Below are 27,602 nucleotides of genomic sequence, written 5' to 3'. Positions count from 1 at the left end.
AGGACATCAGTTTTATTAGATTAGGGCCCCATCCTTATGACCTTGTTTAACCTTAATTACCTCCCCAAAGGCCCTATCTCCAATATAGTTACACTGGGGGTTAGGGCTTCAACATATGAATTTTGGGGGGGACATAATTCAGTTCATAACAGAGGGGAAGAAAGATCTGGTAAGAAAAAAGACTCACATAGTCACAGTGGGAATATCTGAAGAATGCAGTTATGCATGATTATTTTCTTCTATATGTATGTAGATAGATGTGTGTGTGTGTGCGTGTGTGCGTGTGTGTGTGCGTGGATTCCTGTATTTTCTAACTTTCTGCAGTGACTATTTCTTACTTTATGACTGGAAAGTTTACTTTAAACAGGTTTCTAAACAGCAACAGTCCATCTCCCAAGTGTAGTCTTTTCCTGTCATGTGCTCCTTGGGGGCTCCGTTGCTCTGGCAATGATTTGCTTTCCTCATCATGAGGCCCTGGGGATCCCTGAACTCAGGTCAGACTGTGCATGTGGGTGAGTACAGGAGCATTTGAGAAGAGCTTTATTTTTAAGTCACTTGTGCTGCAGTTGGACAAATGACTGAGATGTTGTCCAGATATGGCTGGTCACCCAGGCAGGGACTTACAGGGTGGTCATGTCCTATAAATAAGGCACCTGGGGCCCAGAGAAGGTAAGTGAGTAGGGATAAATCAACTCATGAGTAGGGATAAATCACCTGGTGTCAGGTCCTCTGCACAGAAAGAAGCATAGCTTAAGGCTTAGACTTTCACTATACCGGCAGATTTTTTTTTGAGTGGGGGGTGGAGTGGGATGGGACAGGGAGTGAAATTGTAGAGTTCAGTCTTGAAAGTCATGTATAAAATAGTGTGAGGGTGTCCCGCTTCCCCCTGGGGCCTCCCTGTCACCCGCTCAAACATGTCTACCTTGCAAAGCCCTGTCTGCCAGGATGCGCAGTCTGCCTTTGGACTATAGCGCTGAATTCCGGTCCTGTGAGTTACCGTGTTCTCCACAGAAAGAGGACAGTGCTTAATGTTGCAAGGTGTGGGGCCCCTCCCAGTTCCTATGGCCTCTCACCTGTGGGACTCTAGGTCAGTTGCCTCATCCTTGAACTTCAAATCCCCACTCCACTCCCAAAGGCACATACCAGCTGCTCTTCTTTCCATGTTCTCATTTTAGGAAATGGTCTGAGGTCCAGGAGTCACCTTGACCCCTTTTTTCTTCACTTTCAACAACCAGTTAGTCTGCAAGTCTACAGCTGACAGTTGTAACTCTTTTTCTTCATTTCCCCATCATTTTTTACTTAGGCTATAGCAGCAGCTTCTATGTGATCTCCTTTTCTGTAAAAACTCTAGTCCAGAACACTGGTCTGTTTGGATTCTTCTCACTTACAAGCCTTCACTGGTCCTGTAATCTACTGAGGAAACCCTAAGCTCCCTGGTGTGGGAGCTTCTCTGACTCCTTCTGGCTCTCCTTTTGTATCTAAGCCACACTGGACAAACTGCAATTCCCAAAAAAGCTATTCACTCTGCTAATTAGAATTAGGTTTGGCTGCTAGTGACAGGAATACTCTGCCCACCTCTCAACACTAGCTTAACAAGATAAAAAAGTATTTTTCATGTAAAAGAAGTCTAGAGTTGGTATGGTGTTCCAGAGAGTCAGGAACGCAAGCTTCTACTCCCTTGTGCATCTGCCGTTCTAACACGTGACTTTCACTTCATGGTCCAATATGGCTGCTCAAGCTCCAGCCATCACATCCACTTTTTGCCAGCAGGAAGGAGGAATGAACAAGGAAGGGCATAACCCTGCCTCTAAGAACAGTTCCTGGAAGTCACACTTGCTTACACACCATTGGCCAACATTTTGTCACATGGCCATACTTAGCTGTAAGAGAGGCTGGGAAATTTCTATTTCAGGTAGTCTTTATTTTAGGTAGCCATGTGTTGAGGTATCTGTTACCAAGGAGGAAAGAGAGGATGGGTATGGGGTGACACCTAGCAGTCTGTGCCATGTATTCTCACATCTAGGGATTTGCACACATCGTTTCTTCTGTCCAGGTCCTCTTCCCTCTCCCTCCTCACTCCCTTGACTTGGCCTAGTCTGATTTGTCCCTTAACATTCACTTACCTCATGGCCATCCTCACTCTGGCACCCTGTGACTGCCTAGGGGCTCCTTAGCACCCATTGCAGCTGCACAATCTCTGGCCAGGGTGGGCCCACCACCCATAGTTCTTGTTTCAAAGATACACTGAGGAAATGAGATTATATTCTTCAGGCTCCCAGGACCTTCCTACATCTGGGGGAAGGTATGGGGACGGGGTAGCTGAATGACCTTAGAGGCTCTTGGCAAATTGCCATTCTTGGTTGTACAGACCACCCATCTTCCCACAGTCATTCTTCAGATACTGCAGGGACACTGATTAGGTCTCAGCCTTCGTGATGGTGAGTGATCGAGGTGGCGAGGGAATTTTTTTGGGGGGAGCCATGCTGTGCGGCTTGCAGGATCTTAGTTCCCCAACCAGGGATTGAACCTGGGCCCCCAGGCAGTGAGTACGCCGAGTCCTAACCACTGGACTGCCAGGGAATTCCTGGGGAGGGATTATTGTTGTGATTCTTGCTTTCAATTCCAGTCCATTCTTGATTTGATTTCTGCCGTTTGTTCATTTTACACCTGGGCAACATCATCTCCCACCTGCTTTTTAAGGTGACTGACAGCTGATCACACGAAACAACTTTGTCCCTTAAGAGGGACACAGCTTCTTTCATTGCTAAGCCTTCGGGGCCCCTTCTGTCTCTTTCTCACTCACTCCTGTGCCGCATTTGATCCTCAAGACACCTCCTGTTTGAGAGAGCAGGGCAGTGTTACCTGCACTAGGCCTAGGGCGACTGTCTGACTTGCTCACGGTCATCAGACAAGTGGCAAAGCCAAGAACTGAGCCAGGTCTTTCTGTAATAAGTCTAGTAGTTTTCACCTTCTGCTGCCACACTGTTCATATTTTGATAAGTACTTTAATTAACATTTCTGTTCATAATTTTTCCCCAAAGTTAGCTTCTCTTAGGATAAATGCCAAAATGTAAAATGACTGAGTCAAAGGGTATACGGTAAATACTTTTTTAAAAGGCTGTTAATGGATTTTGCAAAACTGATCCGTCCCATGGAGTCTTATCACAGTCACATCTTGCCCAGGCCAGCCTGAGAGCGGGGGAGCCCGGGAGCGTGGGGAGGAGAGGAGCAGTGGCTGGTTTCCCAGCAGGGTGCACGCGAGCATTGCCCCAGCCTGGTGAGAGTCTCACGTTTAAGCATATGTTTTTGCATATGCCATGGTCCCTCCACACGAGCCGACTACTTCATTTGGTGCTCAACCACAGATACTGCCATCTGGTCCAGTGCTGCAGAAACCATGGCCTGTATTAGATTCTGAGATGTCCTGTGTCCGTCTCCATCATGCTTTGTAATAACTACGTGCTGGATTTTTATAGGTGACTGAAGGGCTTTTCAGAGATCATTTTGGTTATATGAGATTCTGACTTTAAACCTCACTCCCCTGACCCCCATATAAGGTATGACTGCAGGAGACTATACCCAGAGCCATATTCACTGTACCCTCGCTCCAACAACCTCAAAAGCCTGAGTGGAACCCTTTCTGCTCCATGGCCGATGAATTATGACAAAATGTCCTTTCAGGTCCACAAGGTTCTGGCTGGCATCTTTGCCTTCTTCTTACTCAAGTTAAGTGCTGCACCAAAACTCAGAAGCTTCATGGGGCTCTGGGGCCTCAGGTGGTACTTAGGATGTGTCAGGTATTCCTACAAGCCAACATTCACATGTAAATGTCCAGGTGACAGCTTGTCTGTTTCTTCCTGCAGTTGGTCACCACAGAAGGGCGCTTCCTCAAAGACAGTTTGTACAATGAAGGAATCCTAATTGTATGGGACCCGTCTGTTTACCATTCAGATATCCCAAAGGTAAGTGGGTGTCCGTGGGAAATTGGGATTGAGTCACCTGTTAGTCTACAGATTTCCCCGAGGTCCTGGGTTTTACAGTCACGGCTGACCTGGGCCACCCTGAGGGCTGGCTATTTCCACGTTAGGGCACCCCGCTTCTGGACTAGTGGTTCAGGAGGACCCCTGTCCTACACCAGTGCTCTCCATTGCCCACCCTGCATTGCCATGTATTCGTCTCCCAACTGTGGTCTGTACCAGGTGTAACAGTGGCTGCATTTCCCTCCGTCTGGGGTGGATTGTGTTCATGTAATACAGCTATTCCTGACGGGCACCAGCAGGAATAGACAGTGGTTACTATCACTTCTATACATAATATTACCACACGCGCCCCACACTTCCAATTTCCGGATGCTTCTCATTTCACTCTCATAGCTAAATAAAGAAGTAGATAGATAGAAGCATGGTTATTCCCATTTTACAGAGGAGGAAAACAGAATATGTGTATGTGGGGGTGGGGGTGGGGTCACCTGCCCTGGGGCTTGATTTGCTAAGCAGAGGGCCCAGATCTGCAACATCAGCTTTTCCAGGGAAGGAGAAAGAGTCTCAGTCCTGCTGGAGTCTAGCTTCTCCAGAACGGCCCTCTCACTGTTACACACGTCATTTGGCCTCTCCCTGATATGGGCTGCAGTGGCCACAGGAGAGTGGCTTTAGGGAGGAGGGACAGAGAGCACTGTTCTTGGGACACTTCATTCTTTTTTTTTTTTTTTTAATTAGTTAATTATTTATTTTTGGCTGTGTTGGGTCTTCATTTCTGTGCGAGGGCTTTCTCTAGTTGTGGCAAGCGGGGGCCACTCTTCATCGCGGTGCGCGGGCCTCTCACTATCACGGCCTCTCTTGTTGCGGAGCACAGGCTCCAGACGCGCAGGCTCAGTAATTGTGGCTCACGGGACTAGATGCTCTGTGGCATGTGGGATCTTCCCAGACCAGGGCTCGAACCCGTGTCCCCTGCATTGGCAGGCAGATTCTCAACCACTGCGCCACCAGGGAAGCCCGGGACACTTCATTCTTATGCTGGACACACCAATAGCTGATGGGCTCTGGTGATCCCTGGCACCATGCCGTCCTCTCACTACCTCAGTTTCCAGTTTTGTACTGATCTCACTTAGAACTGAAATTTGCCTGGGTCAGGTCAAGGACTGTGAATCCACAGATGTGACAAGCTGTGCCCCAGTTTTCACCCCTTTAAAAAAGAGAGGTGGGGTTAGATAGGACCAAGAGGCCTTCTCAGCTCTGATATCCTTCCCGGATCCTATGATCCTGAAGTCTGAAGCCGTTCCAGGGTCAACAAGCTCAAAGCTTGGTGAGCACAGGCTGTGTGCTGGGCCCCCCACTATCAAGTGAGAGCTGTGATGTGGAGGAGAAGTCCGGAATCTGTTCTGATGAAGGGGCTGTGCCTCAGGAGTCTGCCTTGGTCCTTCCCCACCTCCCCTCAAGTCCTCAGACGAGGATGACCCCCTGGGGGCAGCAGTGGCATTGGCACGTTGCTCTCCTTGAGAAGACCTCTTCCTTCTTTTTCAGTGGTACAAGAATCCCGACTACAGTTTCTTCAATAACTTCAAGAGTTATCGTAAGCTGCATCCTGATCAGCCCTTTTACATCCTCAAGCCCCAGATGCCTTGGGAGCTGTGGGACATCATTCAAGAAATCTCCCCCGAGCAGATTCAGCCAAACCCCCCCTCTTCTGGGATGCTTGGTGAGTCCATGTCTGGGGAAAGACCTCTTGTGCTTGTTTCTAGAATAGATTAGCCTTCTACTGGGGTCTCATTCGTTCATTCGTTTGTTCGTTCACCAAACAGTTGCTAGGTTTTTGCTGTGTTTGTACACGGAGGCAAGTTCCAGCTCAGACACAGAGATCAGTAAGATAGACTCCACCTCCTTAATTTCAGGGTGTCCAGTGGGAGAGTTCAGTCAGGTGTCTGCGGCAACATTCGATTTGTGCCGGGAAAGAGTGACCAGCCCGTTGCCATAGGAGAGAGGACCCCTTCTAGAGGGACAGTCTGAGAACTTTGAGAACTTGGCCCAGGCCTGGGAGAGGGGAGGATCTGGCAGGTGGAGATGGAGAAATGGGAAGCACAGACAAGAGGAGGCAAGAAAACAGGAGGAGCGGGGCTGAGACTCGGATGAGGCCAGCGAAGCACTTGCTTCAGGTGTACGATTTAAGAAGGTGCCAAGAAATTCAGAAACAAATGATATCTTAATACAGTATCTTTAAAAAAATCACAATTAATTCCAAATTTTAAGATAGACAAAATATCAAAATTTTAGATAAAGACAGGGTCAATAATAATGTCATTATTGTCCTGAGCCATATTAGAATCTGTGGAAAAAGGAAGAGTCAATAATATTTTATTCAGAATTTCAAAAATCTGTTCACCCTAGTGACCACCCTAGTCGTGGCCCTGAGAGAAGCCTGAGTGGTGAGGCTTAGCCGGGTTTGGGGGCCACGCATGGAGCTGTGGGTGCCGACACGGGGGTGGGCTGGGGTCAGAGTGCTGGGGGCCCTGCACGCTGGCTACAGACTTTCTTCTTGGACCTACTCCACACCTCTCCACCCTCACGGCCCGTCTGCCCTTCCCTCCCTTTCACTTTGAGTTCAGCTGGACCAGGGGCGCTTTCCACGAGCCTCCAGGGCTGCCTACGGCTCCCCGCCCCCCGCCCACCCCGCGGTCCCCGGCCCGCCCACCTTCCCTACTGGACTGGAAAGTCCCTCAGGGCGGGGACTGCGTTTGCCTCATCCTTGTGGGTCTGGCGCAGGATAGCCCTGAGCTAAATGTTCCTTGAGCAAATGAACAAATAGATGTTTACTATCAGAGGCATTTCCTGATAGAAAGAGATGGAGGCGCTTTCAGCATCCCACCGTCTTCATACCTTTCCCTTCCACTTTTGGATGGGTGCATTAGGGGGCTCTCCCTGGACGCCTTTTGAGCAGAAGTAGATGGAGAGCTTCCTGGGACACTTTCTCATCGCCCTACTGCCTGCCTTTGCCCATGCTATTCCCGCCACCACCAGGCTTTCCCCCTTGCCCACCCCTCATGGCCGGAGCCCCTGCCGGGCCCCATACCAGTGCTCCGGGAGGTGTACCAGAACCCTCTCTCATAGAGGGCTCCCTCCCATCATCTCCAGAAGCACTTCTGCTGTGCCTTCATCAGTTAGTTGCAGAGGTGTCTCTTCTCCCCCATTGAACCAGGAGGCAGCCAGAGGGCAGAGGTGGGGCTTTTCCCATGTCTGATTCTTCTAGAACAGAGTTGCTGCTAGCAGTTTACAGTTTTGCTGTTAGTGAGACCTGTTCATCATAAAGATTCCCTATATTTACGGTTGACAAAAGCAGTCTAGAGCCATGATGTTATTGCATCCTAACGATAGCCTATGTGGTAGGAAGAGTGGGTAGATCACCCCCTCGGGGCAGATGAAGAACCTGAGGCCCCAAGCAGGACGTGTCCGGCAGGAGATGACCAAGCCAGGTGGGGACAAGCGTGGGTGGTGGCAGGCGTCTCCCGCCTCTTGCTGGGTCTGCACCCCGAGTGTTCTGTACCCCTCCCTGAGAGCACAACCTGGCCACACCCTCTCGGCTCCTGTCTCCCGCCTGACTGAGCAGAGCGCATCAGTACAGACCATGGCATGCTCCCGTGCCAACTGTCCCTCCTCCCACCTGAGGCACGAAGCCTTCCCTCCCCACGCTGTTTCTCCAGGTACTGAGGTAAGAAACGCCTCCGAAATTACCATCTAAGAGGCTGATCCAAGATACAGAGATGCTAGAAAGTCACATCTGCAGGGAATGGTTCTGTCTCCTCAGTCACGCTGTCCTCTCTCTTCGTATAGCTTTTGGACAGTGATCAGTTCACTGACTGATGATGGAGCCCTTCGACCCGTTAGCGTTTAGGGAGGACCTGCTGTGCACCAGGCCCTGACCTGGGCGCTAAGCAGGGCAGCACGAGCCCTACGAAGGTGCATAGGGCCCTGCACCCAGAGGAACAGCCTGCTGGACTGGCTTCCCAGAACAACTCAGACTGGGAATCGCACTCAGCAACTCCAGACAGACACCTCCCCAGATCTGGGGGCGCGAGCTGCTGGGCTCCCCGGGCAGAACCCTGGGGAGCTGGGGTGGGTTGTCGGGCAGGACTCACCTCTGCTCGCCTCTCCAGGCATCGTCATCATGATGACACTGTGTGACCAGGTGGATATTTACGAGTTTCTCCCATCCAAGCGCAAGACTGACGTGTGCTACTACTACCAGAAGTTCTTCGACAGCGCCTGCACGATGGGCGCCTACCACCCACTCCTCTTTGAGAAGAACATGGTGAAGCACCTCAACCGGGGCACGGACGACGACATTTACCTGCTTGGAAAAGCCACGCTGCCTGGCTTCCGGAGCATTCGCTGCGGAGCGTAAGCTGCCTGGCCAGGCCCCCTCACCCTTCTCCATCGGGCATTTTACAGCTGGTCTCCTGGCCACCCTGGGCCCAGGAAGGCTGTTCCTGAATGATCACTGCCTGCACTCCAGGCAGCAAGAACCTTCAGGAACCCAAGGGCAGGGACCCAGGCCCAGCCTGCCCTTTTGTCATGGGGGTGTGTGAATCGAGAGCTTCCCGCCACACTCATGCACACACGCCCAGGATTCCTTCCAGAGTCCTCTCTGCCCCTCCCCTGCACAGGTAAATGCAAGATCCACCTTTGCCAGCAGGGCTGCCAAAGCTGGGCTGCTTTCCCCACTGGAATGATGTTATTCTTGCAAACCAGTGCTCTGTCACGCTTGAAATCTATACCTAGACACTGATTCCATGTTTTAAACAAACTCTCCCATATTATGATTGTGCCCATTACAAGGTGCCTCTGAGGGGCAAGTACGTGTCACAAGGCATAGGAAACACAGTCAGTTCCTCCAGAACTAAGCTGCTCCTAAGGTCCATGCCCTGGGAGAGGCAGTGTTCCTATCCTTCCGGCTGGTTTGGCGGCCCTTGGCCTTGGTGCTGGTGAGCAAAGGGTCTTGATGAACCCACAGCCCTCTCCATATGTGAGGAGATGAGAGTACAGAAAAAAAGGTACTGTCTCCATCCTCAAGTTGCTTACAGCTCAGTGCGAGTGACAGAATGGATTCAGTGTGCCCGGTGCCCGGTGCCCTGTGGGCTTGTAGGGTGGTGGGCTTGCTGTGCTGCTATCTTTGCACCAGGAGGGGCCACACACTTCCTGTGTCAGTGGGTTGCAGAGGGCTTCACGGAGCTGGAGGCTGTGGAGTGGATTTTAGAAGAGGAAAAACATGTCAAGCAGATTCTGTCTGAGTCATCTGAGATGTGTTTGTTTTCCTTTCTGCCTTTATTACCCATATTTATTCGCTAAGATCTGCCTGAATTTACAGGTTCAAGTTATTTTTTGAGGAAGCCCCCTCCCTCATATCTGAGGCAGCAAATGCAGCCCCATGACAGATGCCAGGCAAGCCAGATGCCAAAACCCTGATTTCCCCAGGCTCGCCTGGTCTGAGCCTAGCCTACCAGCTGGGTGTGCACACCAAATCCCAGTCTTCCTGTTTGATGCCTACCCCCAAACCTCCTCCCACAATCTTGTTTTTCCCTTTAGTCTTCCTCCTCCAAAATTACTTTTAAGCATTTTCCACTTTAAAATGTCCTCACCCATTTTTTTTGACCTTCATGGGCCTTTTGTGAAAGGTCTCTCAGGGACTGGGAATGTGGTTTCCTAGGACTTAAAGTAGCTCTCAGAGGTCAGAACCTTGGAGATCATGACTGATTCTCACCAGGTGTATCAGATTGCTGTACCCTCCACCCCTCCCTGCAAGGGAGCAACACCAGAGTCTCCAGGCAGAGGCCTACCCGCTGTGGTCTGTCTACACACTTCCTGGACCATTGTGCTAAGTCCCCTGCCCTGATGGGGAGCCACACTGGACTGGACCAGGCTTCTGGACTCCCAAAGCTAGCCCTGTGTGCTCAAGGGCCTCGAATGTTTGAGCTCCAGACCAGCTGTTTTGGAGCAGGAGTCCTCATTCGCTGCCAAACCATTGGCTTGAGTAGGCAGTAGAAAGAGCTCTGGAGTGAGAAGCCCTGGGTTTTCAAAGTGATGTTCCCCTATTACTCGCTATGCCACCATGGGCAAATTCTCCTCTCTGAGCCTCTGTTTCCACATCTGTAAAATGGGTGATAAGCCTGCCTCACAGGTGCTGTGAGGGTTACCTGGCATATTGCAGGTGCTCAGTACATGCTGGATTCCTCCCTTCCTTTACTAAGGACCTGCTCTGTGCTCACATCTGGGCAGGACCCTGCTTTGAAGGCCAGAGAGGGGGCCTTGTCCTGAGGGAAGTTAATGTCCTATTGGGAGGCTACACCTACCCTGCTTAGAACACCCTGGAAACCATCCGAGGGAATGGAGGGTGCAGAACGTGCCCCTTCTTCTCCCTGCCTGCAGCTTAGGCCTGATCTGCTCGGGGATGGGCAGAGCACTTGGGCCACTGGCTGCTGTGTAACATGAGTCTTTTCCATGTCTCTGGGCCCATGAATTCCTCACAATCTTTGAATCATGAGCACTGAGTGCAGAGGAAGGTGGCATTCCATCATCAGGAGAGAGATGGTGTGGACACTAAGACTACACTGGGTAGATGCTAGCTTTTAATTGTTATTATTAAGGGATCAAATTAATTTCATTCTGTGCTTTCTCTACATGGAAACTGGTAGAATGCAAATAAGATGTGGATATTATCATTAGTCTGATAAGATGTTTAATATTTGTGACAGGTAATTTAAAAATTATGACCGAGTCCTGTAGGAAAGCCACTGTCTCTAAGGTATTCTGTCTTCTTCAGTAGCCATCTGTTCATTCTATATCATGAGGTCCTCAAATCCTTCTATCAATCAGATAAGCTATTGATATTGGTTTGGAGTTGGGACATCAATCTCAGAAACTTCTGAATCATGACTAAGCTAATTCTGAATTACCCAAAGATTATGTAAAATTTTAAAATAAATGTTTTTTAAAAAGCTTGTCCCTCTTTTCTTACTTGCTAAGGGAACAACTGCTCATTGTCAATTCTTGTCTCCAAAGAGGACACAACTGGAATTCCAAACCCCCAAATCCTCCCCCACAAGCTCCTCTGGCCTCTTAGCCTCTCTTTTCAACACTCCAGGAAAAGGAATGCTTACTTACATGGCAGGACAGCATCTTTGAGATAGTGACTGGTTTATTTTCTTCCTTTTGCTCTTGCCGGGATTCAAATGATGAAGCTGTCGTTCATCCAACACCTCAGGGAAGGGCTGCAGTAGGGCAGAAAGCGAATGAAAAGAAGGTTGGTTTCAAAAGCCTAAAACCCTTAAAGGAATGATGTCCCAAGGGAATAGCCAAATTGTTTACATACAAATCCTGAGGAGGAGCAGGAGTAAGTGGAGAAAAACATAATTCCTCTTCCCCAGGAACTGCCCACCTCCTGTTATGGGCTGGATATGTCCTCCTAAAATTCGTATGTTGAAGTCTTAACCCCCAGTACCTCAGAATGTGACCTTATTTGGAAATAGACAATTGGTTAAGATGAGGTCATACTGGAGCTGGGTGAGCCTCTAATCCAGTATGATTGGTGTGCTTACAAAAGGGGAAATTTAGAGGTAGACATGCACACAGGGAGAACGCCACGTGAAGATAAAGGCAGAAATCAGGGTGATGCTTCTACAAGCCAAAGGTTGCCAGTGAACCACCAGAAACTAGAGGAGAGGCATGGAAGATTTTCCCTCACAGCCCTCAGAAAGAACCAACCCTGCTGACACCTTGATCTCGGACTTCCAGTCTCCAGGACTGTGAGACAAAAATCTCTACTGTTGAAATCACCCGGTTTGTGGTGCTTTGTTATGGCAGCCCTAGCAAACAAATATTTCCCCACCCCTGCTTATAACTCCTTACCTACAACAGAGTCCCCTGGAGTGGGGCTGGAAAGAACACTGAGAGGCACCAGGCTGTCTCAGGACCTGGAGAGAGGGCCCTGTGCCGTGTCCCCAGCCAAAGCTCTAGCAAGGACCAGCAAATCCTTGGAGAGTGAGGCTTTCACGGGTCTCTAGTACAGGCAGATTGGACCTTAGGCAGCCTTGAAGAGCTCCCATGCCTGGAGAGGCGAAGAAGCAGCTGAGTGATGAGACCGTGAATGAGGGACCCCTGAGTAGTGTTGAGAGGTCAGCTAACACGGAAGACTACTCCCCGACCCCTGCACCTAATGCCTTAGCGTTGCAAGTTCCCTGGAACTCAGATGTAACGCCATCTCGACTGAGATTGGGTTTCTGCCTTAATCTCAGGAGAATGGGAGCTCAAAAGAGGAGTGAAAGAAAAATAGATTTCAATTAGTTTGGAAATTGAGATTTGTGCTTGTCAAATTTACAGTGGCCTTAAATCTCTATAAGGTCCTTTCAACTGGTGAGCTGGGCCTTGGGGTGGCACTAGGCTTCTCCGTTTGGGTCTTGGGGGGAGCTTCTGCAACCTCCCCAGGCTGCCTTTCCCCTGGTTCCTACTTTGGTATCTGCTGGTTATTTTGAGGTGTGTATGTTAGGGGTGAAGGAGGAAAAATGGGACCCAGGCTTCTCTTTTCTTCACCAGCCACTTAAGGAGAAGAAAGACACAAGTCACAAAGAGAAAGACCAATAGAGAGATTCGTACCTGCATCCTCCATGCCCACCCCACCCATAGATCCCCTTACTGACTGAAGCCCGACTCCAGGCTCTTTGTTCTTGCAGAACGCTTCACACCTTGGCAAGTGTGCTTTACCCACACCAGTAATGGCTCCACAGCCATAAGCAGGAGGCGGAGAAGCAGTGCACTGGGATTCTGGGACTGCCACCCCCACCCTATTCCCAGCTCCCTGTGTGGCTTTGGTTTCTGCTTCGTCTGTGACTCTCACGGCAGCCTTCGAGGATGTTCTGTGATGTGATGGGGAGTGCATTATGGCCCCAGGGACACTTTCCACTCTAACTGGGGCAGGAACACCCTAACCCAGAATATTCATCCTTATGGGCTTGGGTAATGGCATCAGTTTCAGGAGAGAGGAAAAGGCCTCACCTGCACCCATGAAATCCCATCACCCAATGCATTTATGCTGCCATCCAGTCCTTCTCAGGATTGACTGGAAAACAAGTTTAAAATGGGGAGAGGAATTCTATTCAGTCCAGCAAGTGCACAGTGAGCACCCACTGTGGCTGGCATTGGGAGACAGTGACAAAGACTCCCAGCACCTGCCCTCCAAGAAATCAGAGCCTGGGAGACTAGACCTGCCCTGTCTGTGTGTAGTAGTATCAGGTTCAGGTGAGAGAAGAGAGCTGCCATTTTCTGAAAAGCTAAGCCTGGAAAGTATGGTTATTGTTGTTAGGCATGAATTTATAACTGCATAGAAGAAAAATACTATGCAAATGCCGAATATGAAGGAATATGATCATACAAGGTAAAAGCACAATAATGAAGTTATAGAAGAAAGATTCATTTTGGCTGGGATCTGGGGAGTCTTAGTGGGTGACAGTCTTGAGGGACAGGCAGGATTCCCCCTTTTCTCTTTAAGGAAAATGCTTTTCTTGATTATAAAAGTTACACATATTTACTGTCAAAACACAAAATCATGAAGAGGAAAAAGTCCATCTCCATCCAAAGATAATCCCTACTAGCAGTTCCCAAAGCTACAGTAGTCAAAACAGTATGGTACTGGCACAAAAACAGAAATACAGATCAATGGAACAGGATAGAAAGCCCAGAAATAAACCCACACACCTATGGTCAATTAATCTACAACAAAGGAGGCAAGAATACACAATGGAGAAAAGACAGTGTCTTCAATAAGTAGTGCTGGGAAAACTGGACAGCTACATGTAAAAGAATGAAATTAACCATATACAAAAATAACACCATATACAAAAATAAACTCAAAATGGATTAGAGACCTAAATGTAAGACCAGACACTATAAAACTCTCAGAGGAAAACATAGGAAGAACACTCTTTGACACAAATTGCAGCAATATTTTTTTGATCCACCTCCTAGAGTAATGAAAACAAAAATAAACAAATGGGACCTAATTAAACTTAAAAGCTTCTGCACAGCAAAGGAAACCATAAACAAAATGAAAGACAACCCACAGAATGGGAGAAAATATTTGCAAACGAAGTGACCAACAAGGGCTTAATCTCCCAGATATACAAACAGCTCATGCAGCTCTATGTCAAAAAAAACCCAATCAAAAAATGGGCAGAAGATCTAAATAGACATCTCTCCAAACAAGACATATAGATGGCCAAAAAGCACATGAAAAGAAGCTCAACATCACAAATTATCAGAGAAGTGCAAATCAGAACTACAATGAGGTATCACCTCACACCGGTCAGAATGATCATCATCAAAAAGTCCACAAACGATAAATGCTGGAGAGGGTGTGGAGAAAAGGGAACCCTCCTACACTGTTGGTGGGAATGTAAAATGGTACAACCATGATGGAGAACAGTATGGAGGTTCCTTAAAAAACTAAAAATAGAGCTACCATATGATCCAGCAATCCCACTCCTGGGCATATATCTGGAGAAAACCATAATCCAAAAAGATACATGCACCCCAATGTTCACTGAAGCACTATTTACAATAGCCAAGACAAGGAAGCAACCTAAATGTCCATCAACAGAGGAATGGATAAAGATGTGGTACATATAAACAATGGAATATTACTCAGCCACAAAAAGGAATGAAATAATGCCATTTGCAGCAACATGGATGGACCTAGAGATTATCTTACTAAGTGAAGTAAATCAGACAGAGAAAGAGAAATATCATATGATATCTCTCATATGTGCAATTTAATTTTAAAAAATGATACAAATGCACTTACTTACAATACTGAAATAGACTTGCAGATATCTAAAACAAACTTATGGTTACCAAAGGGGAAACATGGTGGGGAGGGATAAATCAGGAGCTTGGGATGAACATGCATACACTACTATATATAAGATAGATAACCAACAAGGACCTACTGTATGGAACAGAGAACTCTACTCAATATTCTGTGATAACCTATATGAGAAAAGAATCTAAAAAGGAGTTAATATATGTATATGTATAACTGAATCACTTTGTTGTGCATCTGAAACTAACAGCATTGTAAATCAACTATACTCCAGTAAAATTTAAAAATACACACACACACACATATATATGTAGAAAATGCAAAAAAAAAGACCATATCCCACTTTTTTTTTTTTAATTTAAAAATATATCATAAAAATGCCTCCAGATCATTTAGGCAGCCGGCTGTGCCAGGAATCAGCCCCATCCACCAGCAGATAAACACTAGATCCAGGACCCCCTGGCCCTGCAACCACCTACCCCAGAACCTGGCTCTGCCCACTAGTGGGCCAGCACTAGCCCTGGGACCCCCTGAGGTTCTGCAACCAGCCAGCTCATGACCTGGTCCCGCCTACCAGTGGCCGGCAGCCACGGCACAAGGTAGGGCCTGGCAACCAACTGGACCGGGGACCAGCCACACCTAACAGACTACCAACAGTAGTCAGGAGTTTTCTTTATGTTTCCTATGCTTGGGGTTATTTGAGCTTTTTGGATATGTAAATTTATAGTTTTAATCAAATTTGGAAAATTTTTGGCCATTATTTCCTCAAACCTTTTTTCACTTCCTCTCTCTTTGTTCCTTTGGAAACTCTAATACAGTAACAGATCGCTTAATGCTCACTGATGCTCTTTCCATTTTTTATAATTCTAATTTTTTCTGTTTCATTTTGTATAGTTTCTGGTGTTACATCTTCAGGTTCACTAAACTTTTCTTCTGCAATGTCAAATCTGCCATTAATCCTATCCAGAGTATTTTTCATCTGAGATATTGCAGTTTTCATCTTTCTGCTACTTTCTTGAAAATATAAAATATACTTTTAGCAACTTTTAATGTTCTTATCTACTAATAATATCAACTTTTATTTCTGGGTCAGTTTTGATAGATTTTGCTCCTCATTATGGGTAGCTTTTTCCAGCTTTTTTGAATGTCCTGGTAATTTTAGACTGGATGCCAGATATAAATATTTTCTTTTTGGGTGTTAGATACTTCTGTAGTCTAATAAATATTCTTGAGTTTTGTTCTGGGGTGCAAGTAAGCTTCCTGGTAACCATTGGTTCTTTTTAGGTACTGCTCCTAAGCTCTGTTATTTCTCATTTCTCAGGGATCACTGTTCTTTGTTACCTGATTTCCAATGTCTTCAAAACTGTATTTTACATTTTTTGTAGTTCTTTAGCTGTTTCATGCAGGAGGGTAAATCAAGTCTCTTTATCTTGGCCAGAAATTGAAACATCTCTTCATTAAAAGTTGAAGTGAATAAATGTTATAAGAGTTATACTTAAGCTGAATCTGGACTCATTCAACCATTTGGCTCTGTCTCAGAGACTGGAGTAGGGATACTATGGGCCTCTATTTTCCTCATTGGTAAAGAGCCTCCAGAAAAGGGCCTCATCCAAAGGGAAGGGGACGGAGCTGAGGTGAACCTGCCTGGCTTAAGGTCAAGGGGCCACAGTAGGAGGGGGTCGGATGCTGATTGTTCTATAGCCCTGTCCCATGGAATAGGAAGAGAGGACTGTAGTGAAAGTATGAGAAGACCTTATAAGTTCATACTCCCCAAAATATCTATGGGATACTGAAAACGCAGTGTGGCGTGAGCAAGTAAGGAGAAGCAGCCAGAATGGCTGGTGCCTGGCACTGGTGCTCACAGAAGAAAAAAGAAGAGGACAGTGATGGCTGTCATGAAGACATCCACTTCCTCTCAGCCCTGTTTCGGTAGAGATTTGTGGTAGCTGGAGCTTCTATTAAAGGGCCAAGGTCAAAGCACGAAGCGAGATTTTGGGAAGCAAAAATGGCCTCTGACAGAAAAGTTCCACATAAGTGTGTGTGTACCTACTCAGGTCAACCAGGAGAGGGGTGGGGGGCAACATGATCGTGGGAACCGCAGAGTAGTGTGGTTGCTTTGAGTAAGTGCATTTTCAAAGACTTTAGCTACAAAAGTGACCCACTCTTTCCAGACATGAGATGTGGTCTATCTTTCTGTGGTGCTGAGGTCTGTGTTTGTCTCTAATGACTACATCTTTGCCCTGGGCAGCCTACAGGTGGGCCTCTCCAGCGGAATAAACAGGGTCAGGGCAGAAAGCCCAAAGCTCTCACTGTGCTTCCTCAGAGGTTTGTTTTTACCACTTGCCAAAAACGATTGAAGGAGTCTTAAAACAGGTGGAAAAAACGTACATTAAGTTCTTTATCGGGGAGCTCTGAAACCCACTTGTCAAAGGTCTATCCCAAGGCATAATTAAATAAATGGAAAAGGACCAGTCTTAGGCACAGCACAAAAATAGCTGAAAGTCTGTTAAATTCTGCAGCTTAGGTTGAGACAAAGGCTGTGAACCTTCTTGAATGTCTGTGGAAGTAGATCAAAAGGGAAATGTGTGCTAGGTCTTTACATGAATACCATTTTTCCAAATAGGAAATATCCCATTCTTGGAACATATTGCACAGCAAAAGTGGGTGGCCCTGAGCAGCACTGAGTAATAAAGTAGTATTCAACTGAGAGTTCTAGGTGAAAGTAAAAACTTAGAGAAACCCTGAGTAGCCACTTTTACAATAAAATAATCCAACTGTAGTAGACCATAATGCTCCAGGCAGCGCTTACCAAGAGAAGGGAGTTAGTGGTTTGGCCTGTGGTGACCATGCTGATCTCACTGTCCGCCATACTTGGCTAGCAGTTAGTAATCTCAGCTTTCTTCCCTTCAGTTTCACTCATGCGAGTTATTTCTCACCAGACCACGGTAAATTCCATCAGAAGCCACACAGCAGTATTTCATGTTTACCAGCTAGAAGAACACCAACAGTGCTAGCCCACTACTCAAGAGTGGTAACACTTTCTAAATTTACCCTTACACTGAAGTTTCTACTATGGCCTAACTCAGCAAGCTTCACTTAGGACACTCTCTAGTCCGGAGCTAAAGTTCACTTAAAACTCTTTGAGCCTAGGGCCTACCAATCCTGCCAGCTATCTCTTTGCACCCTCTTCTTCTAGAACTTAAAAAAACAGTAAATTTGTTCCTTCATTCATCTATCCATCCACCCATCCACTCATCCATTCAACTGATGAATATTGGTGCCTACAATGGGTCCAGTTCTGTGATGGAGTTACAAAGATAACATTGATGACAACAGTGACAAGGAGAGTAATTGGCACCAAAATGGCAATATAGGAGACCCCAAGCTCTATCCCTGCACAGAGACCAATAATTAGACAGCTAGTCATGAAGAAAAATAGCTCTGGGAGAGCTCTGGATTCCACTTAAGAAATTTTAGCACATAGTGGAACAAAAACCCTGAGAATAAGTGCACAAGAAGAGAAGAAAATTAGTTTCATCATGCCTGCATCATCCCATCCCTCAAGCTGGCACTTCTTAGTGCCAAGAGGGAACTTCCCAGCTAGAAAGAATCCTCCTTTCTAGGAAAGAAACAGTTAGGTGAGCAGCTTCTCCAGCCTTTCTGGGTGCCACACAAAGGATCTGCTTAGGTTTCACCCCACAGACAGGAAAAGCTGAGATGTACAGAGATGGCTAGGAACAAAAAGAAAAGCGGTCATAGAGTGGGAGCCATCACAGTTCACAGTGACCTGCTCTATAGACAAACCCAGCAGCCTTTGCCACTGAAGAAGAATCAATGGCTAACACAGCTGCCACAGACCCCCTGCAGATTTCACCAGCTTTTGCCCTATAGGTACTTGTGCTCGCTGAGGCCAGCTGCCTGAGTCCCTCCCTGATCCATCACCTTCCCCACCCCCATATCCCGTCTCCCTCCAGAGCCTGGGAACTGCACTGGCAGCTAGCTCAGGCCTCTGAGGCTGCACCAGTGTGAAACACCAGCTTAGACCCCTGCGGATGACCCCTACTGCTGTGCGTGCACTCACAGCTAGCCCCTCCAGCTCACTTTTATGCTGCCAGCCTGACATCCATCACTAGCCTTCACCCAGCTGCACACCTGGGGGGAGATTGTACAGCCACTAGGAGAGCATGCTGACAGCCAGGGCTCCTATAGCTCCTTGTGGGCCCAGATCAGGCCCTGTGTTATGTCACTTGCCTGAACGACTGTACTTCCCTATAGCTAGAGTTCCTCCAGCTGTGCACCTGTGCACCTCCAGCCCAATCCCCCTCACCGTGAAGTTCACACAGCCAGGGGAGGACTGTACAGCCATAGGAGAGCATGCTGATAGCCAGGGCTCCAGTAGCTGCCAGTGAGCTTACAGTTGTCCCTGGCCCTTGCTGCCTACACTGGCCCCCAGCATGTTGTGTGTGCCTGCAACTGGCACCTGCCATGATACAGGCACCTGCAGCTGGCCCCTACAGCCAAGTGTGTGCATACTATCGCCACTGCCTGCCCTGGTCCCTAGCTGCTGGACCTGCAGACACCACTGAGGACCCCAGCAGCTCTTGCAACCACTGCAGACTCCCCACAGTCCTTGCCAAGGACATACAGTTGTTGACGCTGGGAACCCCAGTGGCCTGAGCTGAAGAGACATGATGCCCCTGATGGACCTCTGTGCTGCCACATGCCACCAAACTTGGCACCCTGCACCACTAGACCTGACATCACAGCATGCTCTAGTGTGCACCCACCCACAGGTGAAGGTCTTCCCTTACCAAAGTCAGTCCACAAAGTTTGGAAGAGGCAACTGCTTCTTTAAATGCACAGACACCTAAACAAGGCTGCCAGAATTATGAAGACTCAGAAAAACATGACTCCATCAAAGGAATATAGTAAACCTACAGTAACTGGCCCCAAAGAGATGGAGTTCCAGGAACTGTCTGATGAAGAATTCAAAATAATATTTCTACAGATGCTCAACGAGTCAAAAGAGAACATGGATTAAAAATTTAATGATAGGGGAGGACCCTCAAGATGGCAGAGGAGTAAGACACGGAGATCACCTTCCTCCCCACAAATACATCAGAAATACATCTACATGTGGAACAACTCCTACAGAACACCTACTGAATGCTGGCAGAAGACTTCAGACTTCCCAAAAGGCAAGAAACTCCCCACGTACCTGGGTAGGGCAAAAGAAAAAAGAAAAAACAGAGACAAAAGAATAGGGACGGGACCTGCCCCTCTGGGAGGGAGCTGTGAAGGAGGAAAGGTTTCCACACACCAGGAAGCCCCTTCACGGGCGGAGACTGCGGGTGGCAGAGACGGGAAACTTTGGAGCCACGGAGGAGAGCGCAGCAACAGGGGTGCGGAGGGCAAAGCGGAGAGATTCCCGCACAGAGGCTCGGCGCCGAGCAGTGCTCACCAGCCCGAGAGGCTTGTCTGCTCACCCGCCGGGGCGGGCGGGGGCTGGGAGCTGAGGCTCGGGCTTTGGAGGTCAGATCCCAGGGAGAGGACTGGGGTTGGTTGTGTGAGCACAGCCTGAAGGGGGCTAGTGTGCCACTGCTAGCCGGGAGGGATCCTGGGAAAAACTCTGGACCTGCCTAAGAGGCAAGAGACCATTGTTTAGGGGTGCACGAGGAGAGGGGATTCAGAGTACCGCCTAAACGAGCTCCAGAGTCGGGCGCGAGCCCCGGCTATCACCGTGCACACCAGAGATGGGCATGAGACGCTAAGACTGCTGCTGCAGCCACCAAGCAGCCTGTGTGCAAGCACAGGTCACTATCCACACCTCCCCTCCCGGGAGCCTGTGCAGCCCGCCACTGCCAGGATCCTGTGATCCAGGGACAACTTCCCCGGGAGAACACATGGCATGCCTCAGGCTGTTGCAATGTCACACCAGCCTCTGCCGCCACAGGCTCACCCTGCATTCTGTACCCCTCCCTCCCCTCCCTGGCCTGAAAAGAGCCCCCTAATCAGCTGCTCCTTTAACCCCGTCCTGTCTGAGCGAAGAACAGACGCCCTCAGGTGACCTACATGCAGGGGCGGGTCCAACTCCAAAGCTGAACCCCAGAGCTGTGCAAACAAAGAAGAGAAAGGGAAATCTCTCCCAGCAGCCTCAGGAGCAGCGGATTAAATCTCCACAATCAACTTGATGTACCCTGCATCTGCGGAATACCTGAATAGACAATGAATCATCCCAAAATTGAGGCAGTGGACTTTGGGAGCAACTGTAGACTTGGGGTTTGCTGTATGCAACTGACTAGTTTCTGATTTATATGTTTATCTTAGTTTAGTTTTTAGCGCTTGTTATCATTGGTGGATTTGTTTATTGGTTCAGTTGCTCTGTTCTTTTTTTTAAATACTTTCTTATATTTTTATTTTAATAATTTTAAAATTTATTTTAATAACTTTACTTATTTATTCATTTATTTATTTTTTCTTTCTTTCTTTTTCTCTCTTTTCTTCTGAGCCATGTGGCTGACAGGGTCTCGGTGTTCCAGCCAGGTGTCAGGTCTGAGCCTCTGAGGTGGGAGAGCTGAGTTCAGGACATTGGACCACCAGAGACCTCCCAGCCCCAAGTAATATCAGTTGACGAGAGCTCTCCCAGAGATCTCCATCTCAATGCTAAGACCCAGCTCCACTCAACGACCAGCAAGCTCCAGTGCTGGACACCCCATGCCAAACAACTAGCAAGACAGGAACACAACCCCACCCATTAGCAGAGAGGCAGCCTAAAATCATAAGTTCACAGACACCCCAAAACACACCACCAGACTCAGTCCTGCCCACCAGAAAAACCAGATCCAGCCTCACCCACCAGAACACAGGCACAGTCCCTTCTTCCAGGAAGCCTACACAACCCACTGAACCAAACTTACGCACTGCAGGCAGACACCAAAAACAACGGGAACTATGAACACGCAGCCTGTGAAAAGGAGACCCCAAACACATTAAGTTAAGCAAAATGAGAAGACAGAGAAACACACAGCAGATGAAGGAGCAAGGTAAAAACCCACCAAACCAAACAAATGAAGAGGAAATAGGCAGTCTACCTGAAAAAGAATTCAGAGTAATGATAATAAAGTTGATCCAAAATCTTGGAAATAGAATGGAGAAAATACAAGAAATGTTTAACAAGGACCGAGAAGAACTAAACAGCATACAAACAATGAAGATGAACAACACAATAAATGAAATTAAAAATTCTCTAGAAGGAATCAATAGAAGAATAACTGAGGCAGAAGAACAGATAAGTGACCTGGAAGATAAAATAGTGGAAATAACTACTGCAGAGCAGAATAAAGAAAAAAGAATGAAAAGAATTGAGGACAGTCTCAGAGAGCTCTGGGACAACATTAAATGCACCAACATTCGAATTATAGGGGTCCCAGAAGGAGAGAAAAAGAAAGGGACTGAAAAAATATTTGAAGAGATTATAGTTGGAAACTTCCCTAATATGGAAAAGGAAATAGTCAATCAAGTCCAGGAAGTGCAGAGAGTCCCATACAGGATAAATCCAAGGAGAAACATGCCAAGACACATATTAATCAAACTATCAAAAATTAAATACAAAGAAAAAATAATAAAAGCAGCAAGGGAAAAGCAACAAATAACATACAAGGGAATCCCCATAAGGTTAATGGCTGATCTTTCAGCAGAAACTCTGCAAGCCAGAAGGGAGTGGCAGGATATATTTAAAATGATGAAAGGGAAAAACCTATAACCAAGATTACTCTACCCAGCAAGGATCTCATTCAGATTCAACGGAGAATTTAAAACCTTTACAGACAAGCAAGAGCTAAGAGAATTCAGCACCACCAAGCCAGCTTTACAACAAATGCTAAAGGAACTTCTTTAGGCAGGAAACACAAGAGAAGGAAAAGACCTACAAAAACAAACCCAAAACAATTAAGAAAATGGGAACATACATATCGATAATTACCTTAAATGTAAATGGATTAAATGCTCCATCCAAAAGAAATAGACTGGCTGAATGGATACCAAAACAAGACCTGTATATATGCTGTCTACAAGAGACCCACTTCAGACCTAGGGACACATACAGACTGAAAGTGAGGGGATGGAAAAAGATATTCCATGCAAATGGAAATCAAAAGAAAGCTGAAGTGGCAATTCTCATATCAGACAAAATAGACTTTAAAATAAGGACTATTACAAGAGACAAAGAAGGACACTACATAATGATCAATATGGATTGATCATAGGGATCAATCCAAGAAGAAGATATAATAATTGGAAATATTTATGCACCCAACATAGGAGCACCTCAATACATAAGGCAAATGCTAACAGCCATAAAAGGGGAAATCGACAGTAACACAATAATAGTAGGGGACTTTAACACCCCACTTTCACCAATGGACAGATCAACCAAAATGAAAAAATAAGGAAACAAGCTTTAAATAATGCATTAAAGAAAATGGATTTAATTGATATTTATAGGACATTCCATCCAAAAACAACAGAATACACATTCTTCTCAGGTGCTCGTGGAACATTCTCCAGGATAGATCATATCTTGGGTCACAAATCAAGCCTTGGTAAATTTAAGAAAACTGAAATCGTAACAAGCATCTTTTCTGACCACAACGTTATGAGACTAGATATCAATTACAGGAAAAAAACCATAAAAAATACAAACACATGGAGGCTAAACAATATGCTACTAAATAACCAAGAGATCACTGAAGAAATCAAAGAGGAAATCAAAAAATACATAGAAACAAATGACAATGAAAACACGACAACCCAAAACCTATGGGATGCAGCAAAAGCAGTTCTAAGAGGGAAGTTTACAGCAATACAATCCTACCTCAAGAAACAAGAAACATCTCAAATAAACAACCTAACCTTACACCTAAAGCAATTAGACAAAGAAGAACAAAAAACCCACCAAAGTTAGCAGAAGGAAAGAAATCATAAAGATCAGATCAGAAATAAATGAAAAAGAAATGAAGGAAACAACAGCAAAGATCAATAAAACTAAAAGCTGGTTCTTTGAGAAGATAAACAAAATTGATAAACCATTAGCCAGACTCATCAAGAAAAAAAGGAAGACTCAAATCAACAGAATTAGAAATGTAAAAGGACACATAACAACTGACACTGCAGAAACAGAAAGGATCATGAGAGATTACTACAAGCAACTCTATGCCAATAAAATGGACAACCTGGAAGAAATGGACAAATTCTTAGAAAAGCACAACCTCCCGAGACTGAACCAGGAAGAAATAGAAAATATAAACAGACCAATCACAAGCACTGAAATTGAAACTGTGACTTAAAATCTTCCAACAAACAAAAGCCCAGGACCAGATGGCTTCATAGGCAAATTCTATCAAACATTTACAGAAGAGCTAACACCTATCCTTCTCAAACTCTTCCAAAATATAGCAAAGGAGGAACACTCCCAAACTCATTCTACGAGGCCACCATCACCCTGATACCAAAACCAGACAAAGATGTGACAAAAAAAAACAAAAAACAAAAAAAAACTACAGGCCAATATCACTGATGAACAGAGATGTAAAAATCCTCAACAAAATACTAGCAAACAGAATCCAACAGCACATTAAAAGGATCATACACCATGATCAAGTGGGTTTATCCCAGGAATGCAAGGATTCTTCAATATATGCAAATCAATCAATGTGATACACCATATTAACAAACTGAAGGATAAAAACCAGATCATAATCTCAATAGATGCAGAAAAAGCTGTCGACAAAATTCAAGTCCCATTTATGATAAAAACTCTCCAGAAAGCAGGCATAGAGGGAACTTACCTCAACATAATAAAGGCCATATATGACAAACCCACAGCCAACATCGTTCTCAATGGTGAAAAACTGAAACCATTTCCACTAAGATCCGGAAGAAGACAAGGTTGCCCAGTCTCACTGCTATTATTCAACATAGTTTTGGAAGTTTTAGCCATGGAAATCAGAGAAGAAAAAGCAATAAAAGGAATCCAAATCAGAAAAGAAGCGAAACTGTCACTGTTTGCAGATGACATGATACTATACATAGAGAATCCTAAAGATGCTACCAGAAAACTGCTAGCGCTAATTAATGAAGTTGGTAAAGTAGCAGGATATAAAATTAATGCACAGAAATCTCTTGCATCCCTGTACACTAACGATGAAAAATCTGAAAGAGAAATTAAGGAAACACTCCCATTTACCACTGCAACAAAAAGGATAAAATACCTAGGAATAAACCTACCTAAGGAGACAAAAGACCCATATGCAGAAAACTATAAGACACTGATGAAAGAAATTAAAGATGATACCAACAGATGGAGAGATATACCATGTTCTTGGATTGGAAGAATCAATATTGTGAAAATGACTATACTACCCAAAGCAATCTACATATTCAATGCAATCCCTATCAAATTACCAATGGCATTTTTTACAGAACTAGAACAAATCATCTTAAAATTTGTATGGAGACACAAAAGACCCTGAATAGCCAAAGCAGTCTTGAGGGAAAAAAACGGAGCTGGAGGAATCAGACTCCCTGACTTCAGACTACACTACAAAGCTACAGTAATCAAGACAATATGGTACTGGCACAAAAACAGAAACATAGATCAATGGAACAATATAGAAAGCCCAGAGATAAACCCATGTACCTATGGTCAACTAACCTATGACAAAGGAGGCAAAGATATACAATGGAGGAAAGACAGTCTCTTCAATAAGTGGTGCTGGGAAAACTGGACAGCTACATGGAAAAGAATGAAATTAGAACACTCCCTAACACCATACACAAAAATAAACTCAAAATGGATTAGAGACCTAAATGTAAGACCGGACACTATAAAACTCTTAGAGGAAAACATAGGAAGAATACTGTTTGACATAAATCACAGCAAGATATTTTTTGATCCACCTCCTAGAGTAATGGAAGTGAAAACAAAAATAAACAAATGGGACCTAATTAAACCTAAAAGCTTTTGCAAAGCAAAGGAAACTACAAACAAGACGAAAAGACAACCCTCAGAATGGGAGAAAATATTTGCAAAAGAATCAACGGACAAAGGATTAATCTCCAAAATATATAAACAGCTCATGCAGCTCAACATTAAAAAAACAAACAACCCAATCAAAAGATGGGTAGAAGACCTAAATAGACATTTCTCCCAAGAAGACATACAGATGGCCAAGAAGCACATGAAAAGATGCTCAACATCACTAATTATTAGAGAAATGCAAATCAAAACTACAGTGAGGTATCACCTCACACCAGTTAGAATGAGCATCATCAGAAAATCTACAAACAACAAATGCTGGAGAGGGTGTGGAGAAAAGGGAACCCTCTTGCACTGTTGGTGGGAATGTAAATTGATACAGCCACTATGGAGAACAATATGGAGGTTCCTTAAAAAACTAAAAATAGAACTACCATATGATCCAGCAGTCCCACTACTGGGCATATACCCAGAGAAAAGCATAATTCAGAGAGACACATGCACCCCAGTGTTCATTGCAGCACTATTTACAATAGCCGGGACATGGAAGCAACCTAAATGCCCATCGACAGAGGAGTGGATAAAGAAGATGTGGTACATATATACAATGGAATATTACTCAGCCATAGAAAGGAATGAAATTGGGTCATTTGCAGGGATGTGGATGGATCTAGAGACTGTCATACAGAGTGAACTAAGTGAGAAAGAGAAAAACAAATATCGTATATTAACACATATATGTGGAACCTAGAAAAATGGTACAGATGAACAGGTTTGCAGGGCAGAAATAGAGACACAGATGTAGAGAACAAACTATGGACACCAAGGGGGGAAAGTGGTGGGGTAGGGGTGGTGGTGTGATGAATTGGGAGATTGGGATTGACATGTATACACTAATATGTATAAAATGGATAACTAATAAGAACTTGCTGTATAAAAAAATAATAAAATTCAAAGAAAAAAAGAAACAAACCTATCCCCCTCCCAAGAGTTAATGATTACATTTTTGCTTGCTTAGTGGGGTTTTTTTTTTTTTGGTAGTATAACCAGTTTATCCCCAAATTCTGACAGAGCTGTAAAACTTTTCTCAGTATATTTATTTATAAATATTAGACATTCTATTACTTTCATTTTTTGAGGAGGGGTTGTGAGGGAGTCATTCCTCCTGAGCTGGTGATCTCTAATCCTACACTAAACAAGGTGTTGCCATAGAATTTCATTTCATCATCATCATCTCAGGAATTCCCTTTGCCTTTCTTCTCTGTTAATTCTGTCCCTTTTTTTCCCTATGAGTGCTTTATTGTTGGTTTAAGCCTTCTTGCTTTTGCGAGATATACCTAAACAGTGGTTTCCAGAGGCAAAGGGCACATGGAAGGAGAGAAGGAAGTAGGGAGTAAAGTTGGGGAATGGCTTAGAGAAAGCATCCCCATAAGGAAATGTGAAGATAGCACCGTGGGGTAATGCAAGAATACTGTGTGCTTCTGCTATTCCTGAGACAGCAATAAGCTTCAATCATACTGAACTGGAAAGGTGAGGGTCTTAAGATAAATCTTTACATTCTTCCATGCACATAATGGGCTTAGATCTCAAATATAGAACATACAAAAAACAAGCATTAAAGAAATTGTACTTTGCCATATTGACAGAAGAGGGCATCATTAAACTAAGAATCTTGTAAACTATCACAAATCTGCAAAAAGAATTGAAGAAA

At 45.5% G+C, this 27,602-nt stretch overlaps 1 protein-coding gene and 1 long non-coding RNA gene across 12 annotated transcripts in view; one reads left to right on the top strand and one right to left on the bottom strand.

Annotated features, from left to right (window-relative positions):
- The window catches only part of ST6GAL1 (ST6 beta-galactoside alpha-2,6-sialyltransferase 1), a 138,028-nt gene extending 127,046 nt beyond the window's left edge, over nt 1–10,982 (top strand). For all 11 annotated transcript variants that reach the window (XM_082393549.1, XM_082393540.1, XM_082393539.1 and 8 more), the window contains 3 exons: nt 3,864–3,962; nt 5,520–5,694; nt 8,144–10,982. In XM_082393549.1, the coding sequence (XP_082249675.1) occupies nt 3,864–3,962; nt 5,520–5,694; nt 8,144–8,391 (522 nt within the window). In that variant the 3' untranslated portion in view covers nt 8,392–10,982. The remainder of the gene's footprint in view (nt 1–3,863; nt 3,963–5,519; nt 5,695–8,143) is intronic.
- Nucleotides 9,091–27,602, bottom strand: part of LOC309629478 — a 51,525-nt gene continuing 33,013 nt past the window's right edge. The window contains exons 3-4 of the long non-coding RNA XR_014245090.1: nt 11,148–11,254; nt 9,091–9,225 (exon numbers count right to left, since the gene is read on the bottom strand). This is a non-coding gene — a long non-coding RNA (uncharacterized lncRNA). The remainder of the gene's footprint in view (nt 9,226–11,147; nt 11,255–27,602) is intronic.

This window comes from Balaenoptera borealis (genome assembly GCF_965194805.1).
Source record: "Balaenoptera borealis genome assembly, chromosome: 5".
In the NCBI taxonomy this organism is placed as follows: domain Eukaryota; kingdom Metazoa; phylum Chordata; class Mammalia; order Artiodactyla; family Balaenopteridae; genus Balaenoptera; species Balaenoptera borealis.
This window is presented reverse-complemented; position numbering and strand designations above follow the sequence as displayed.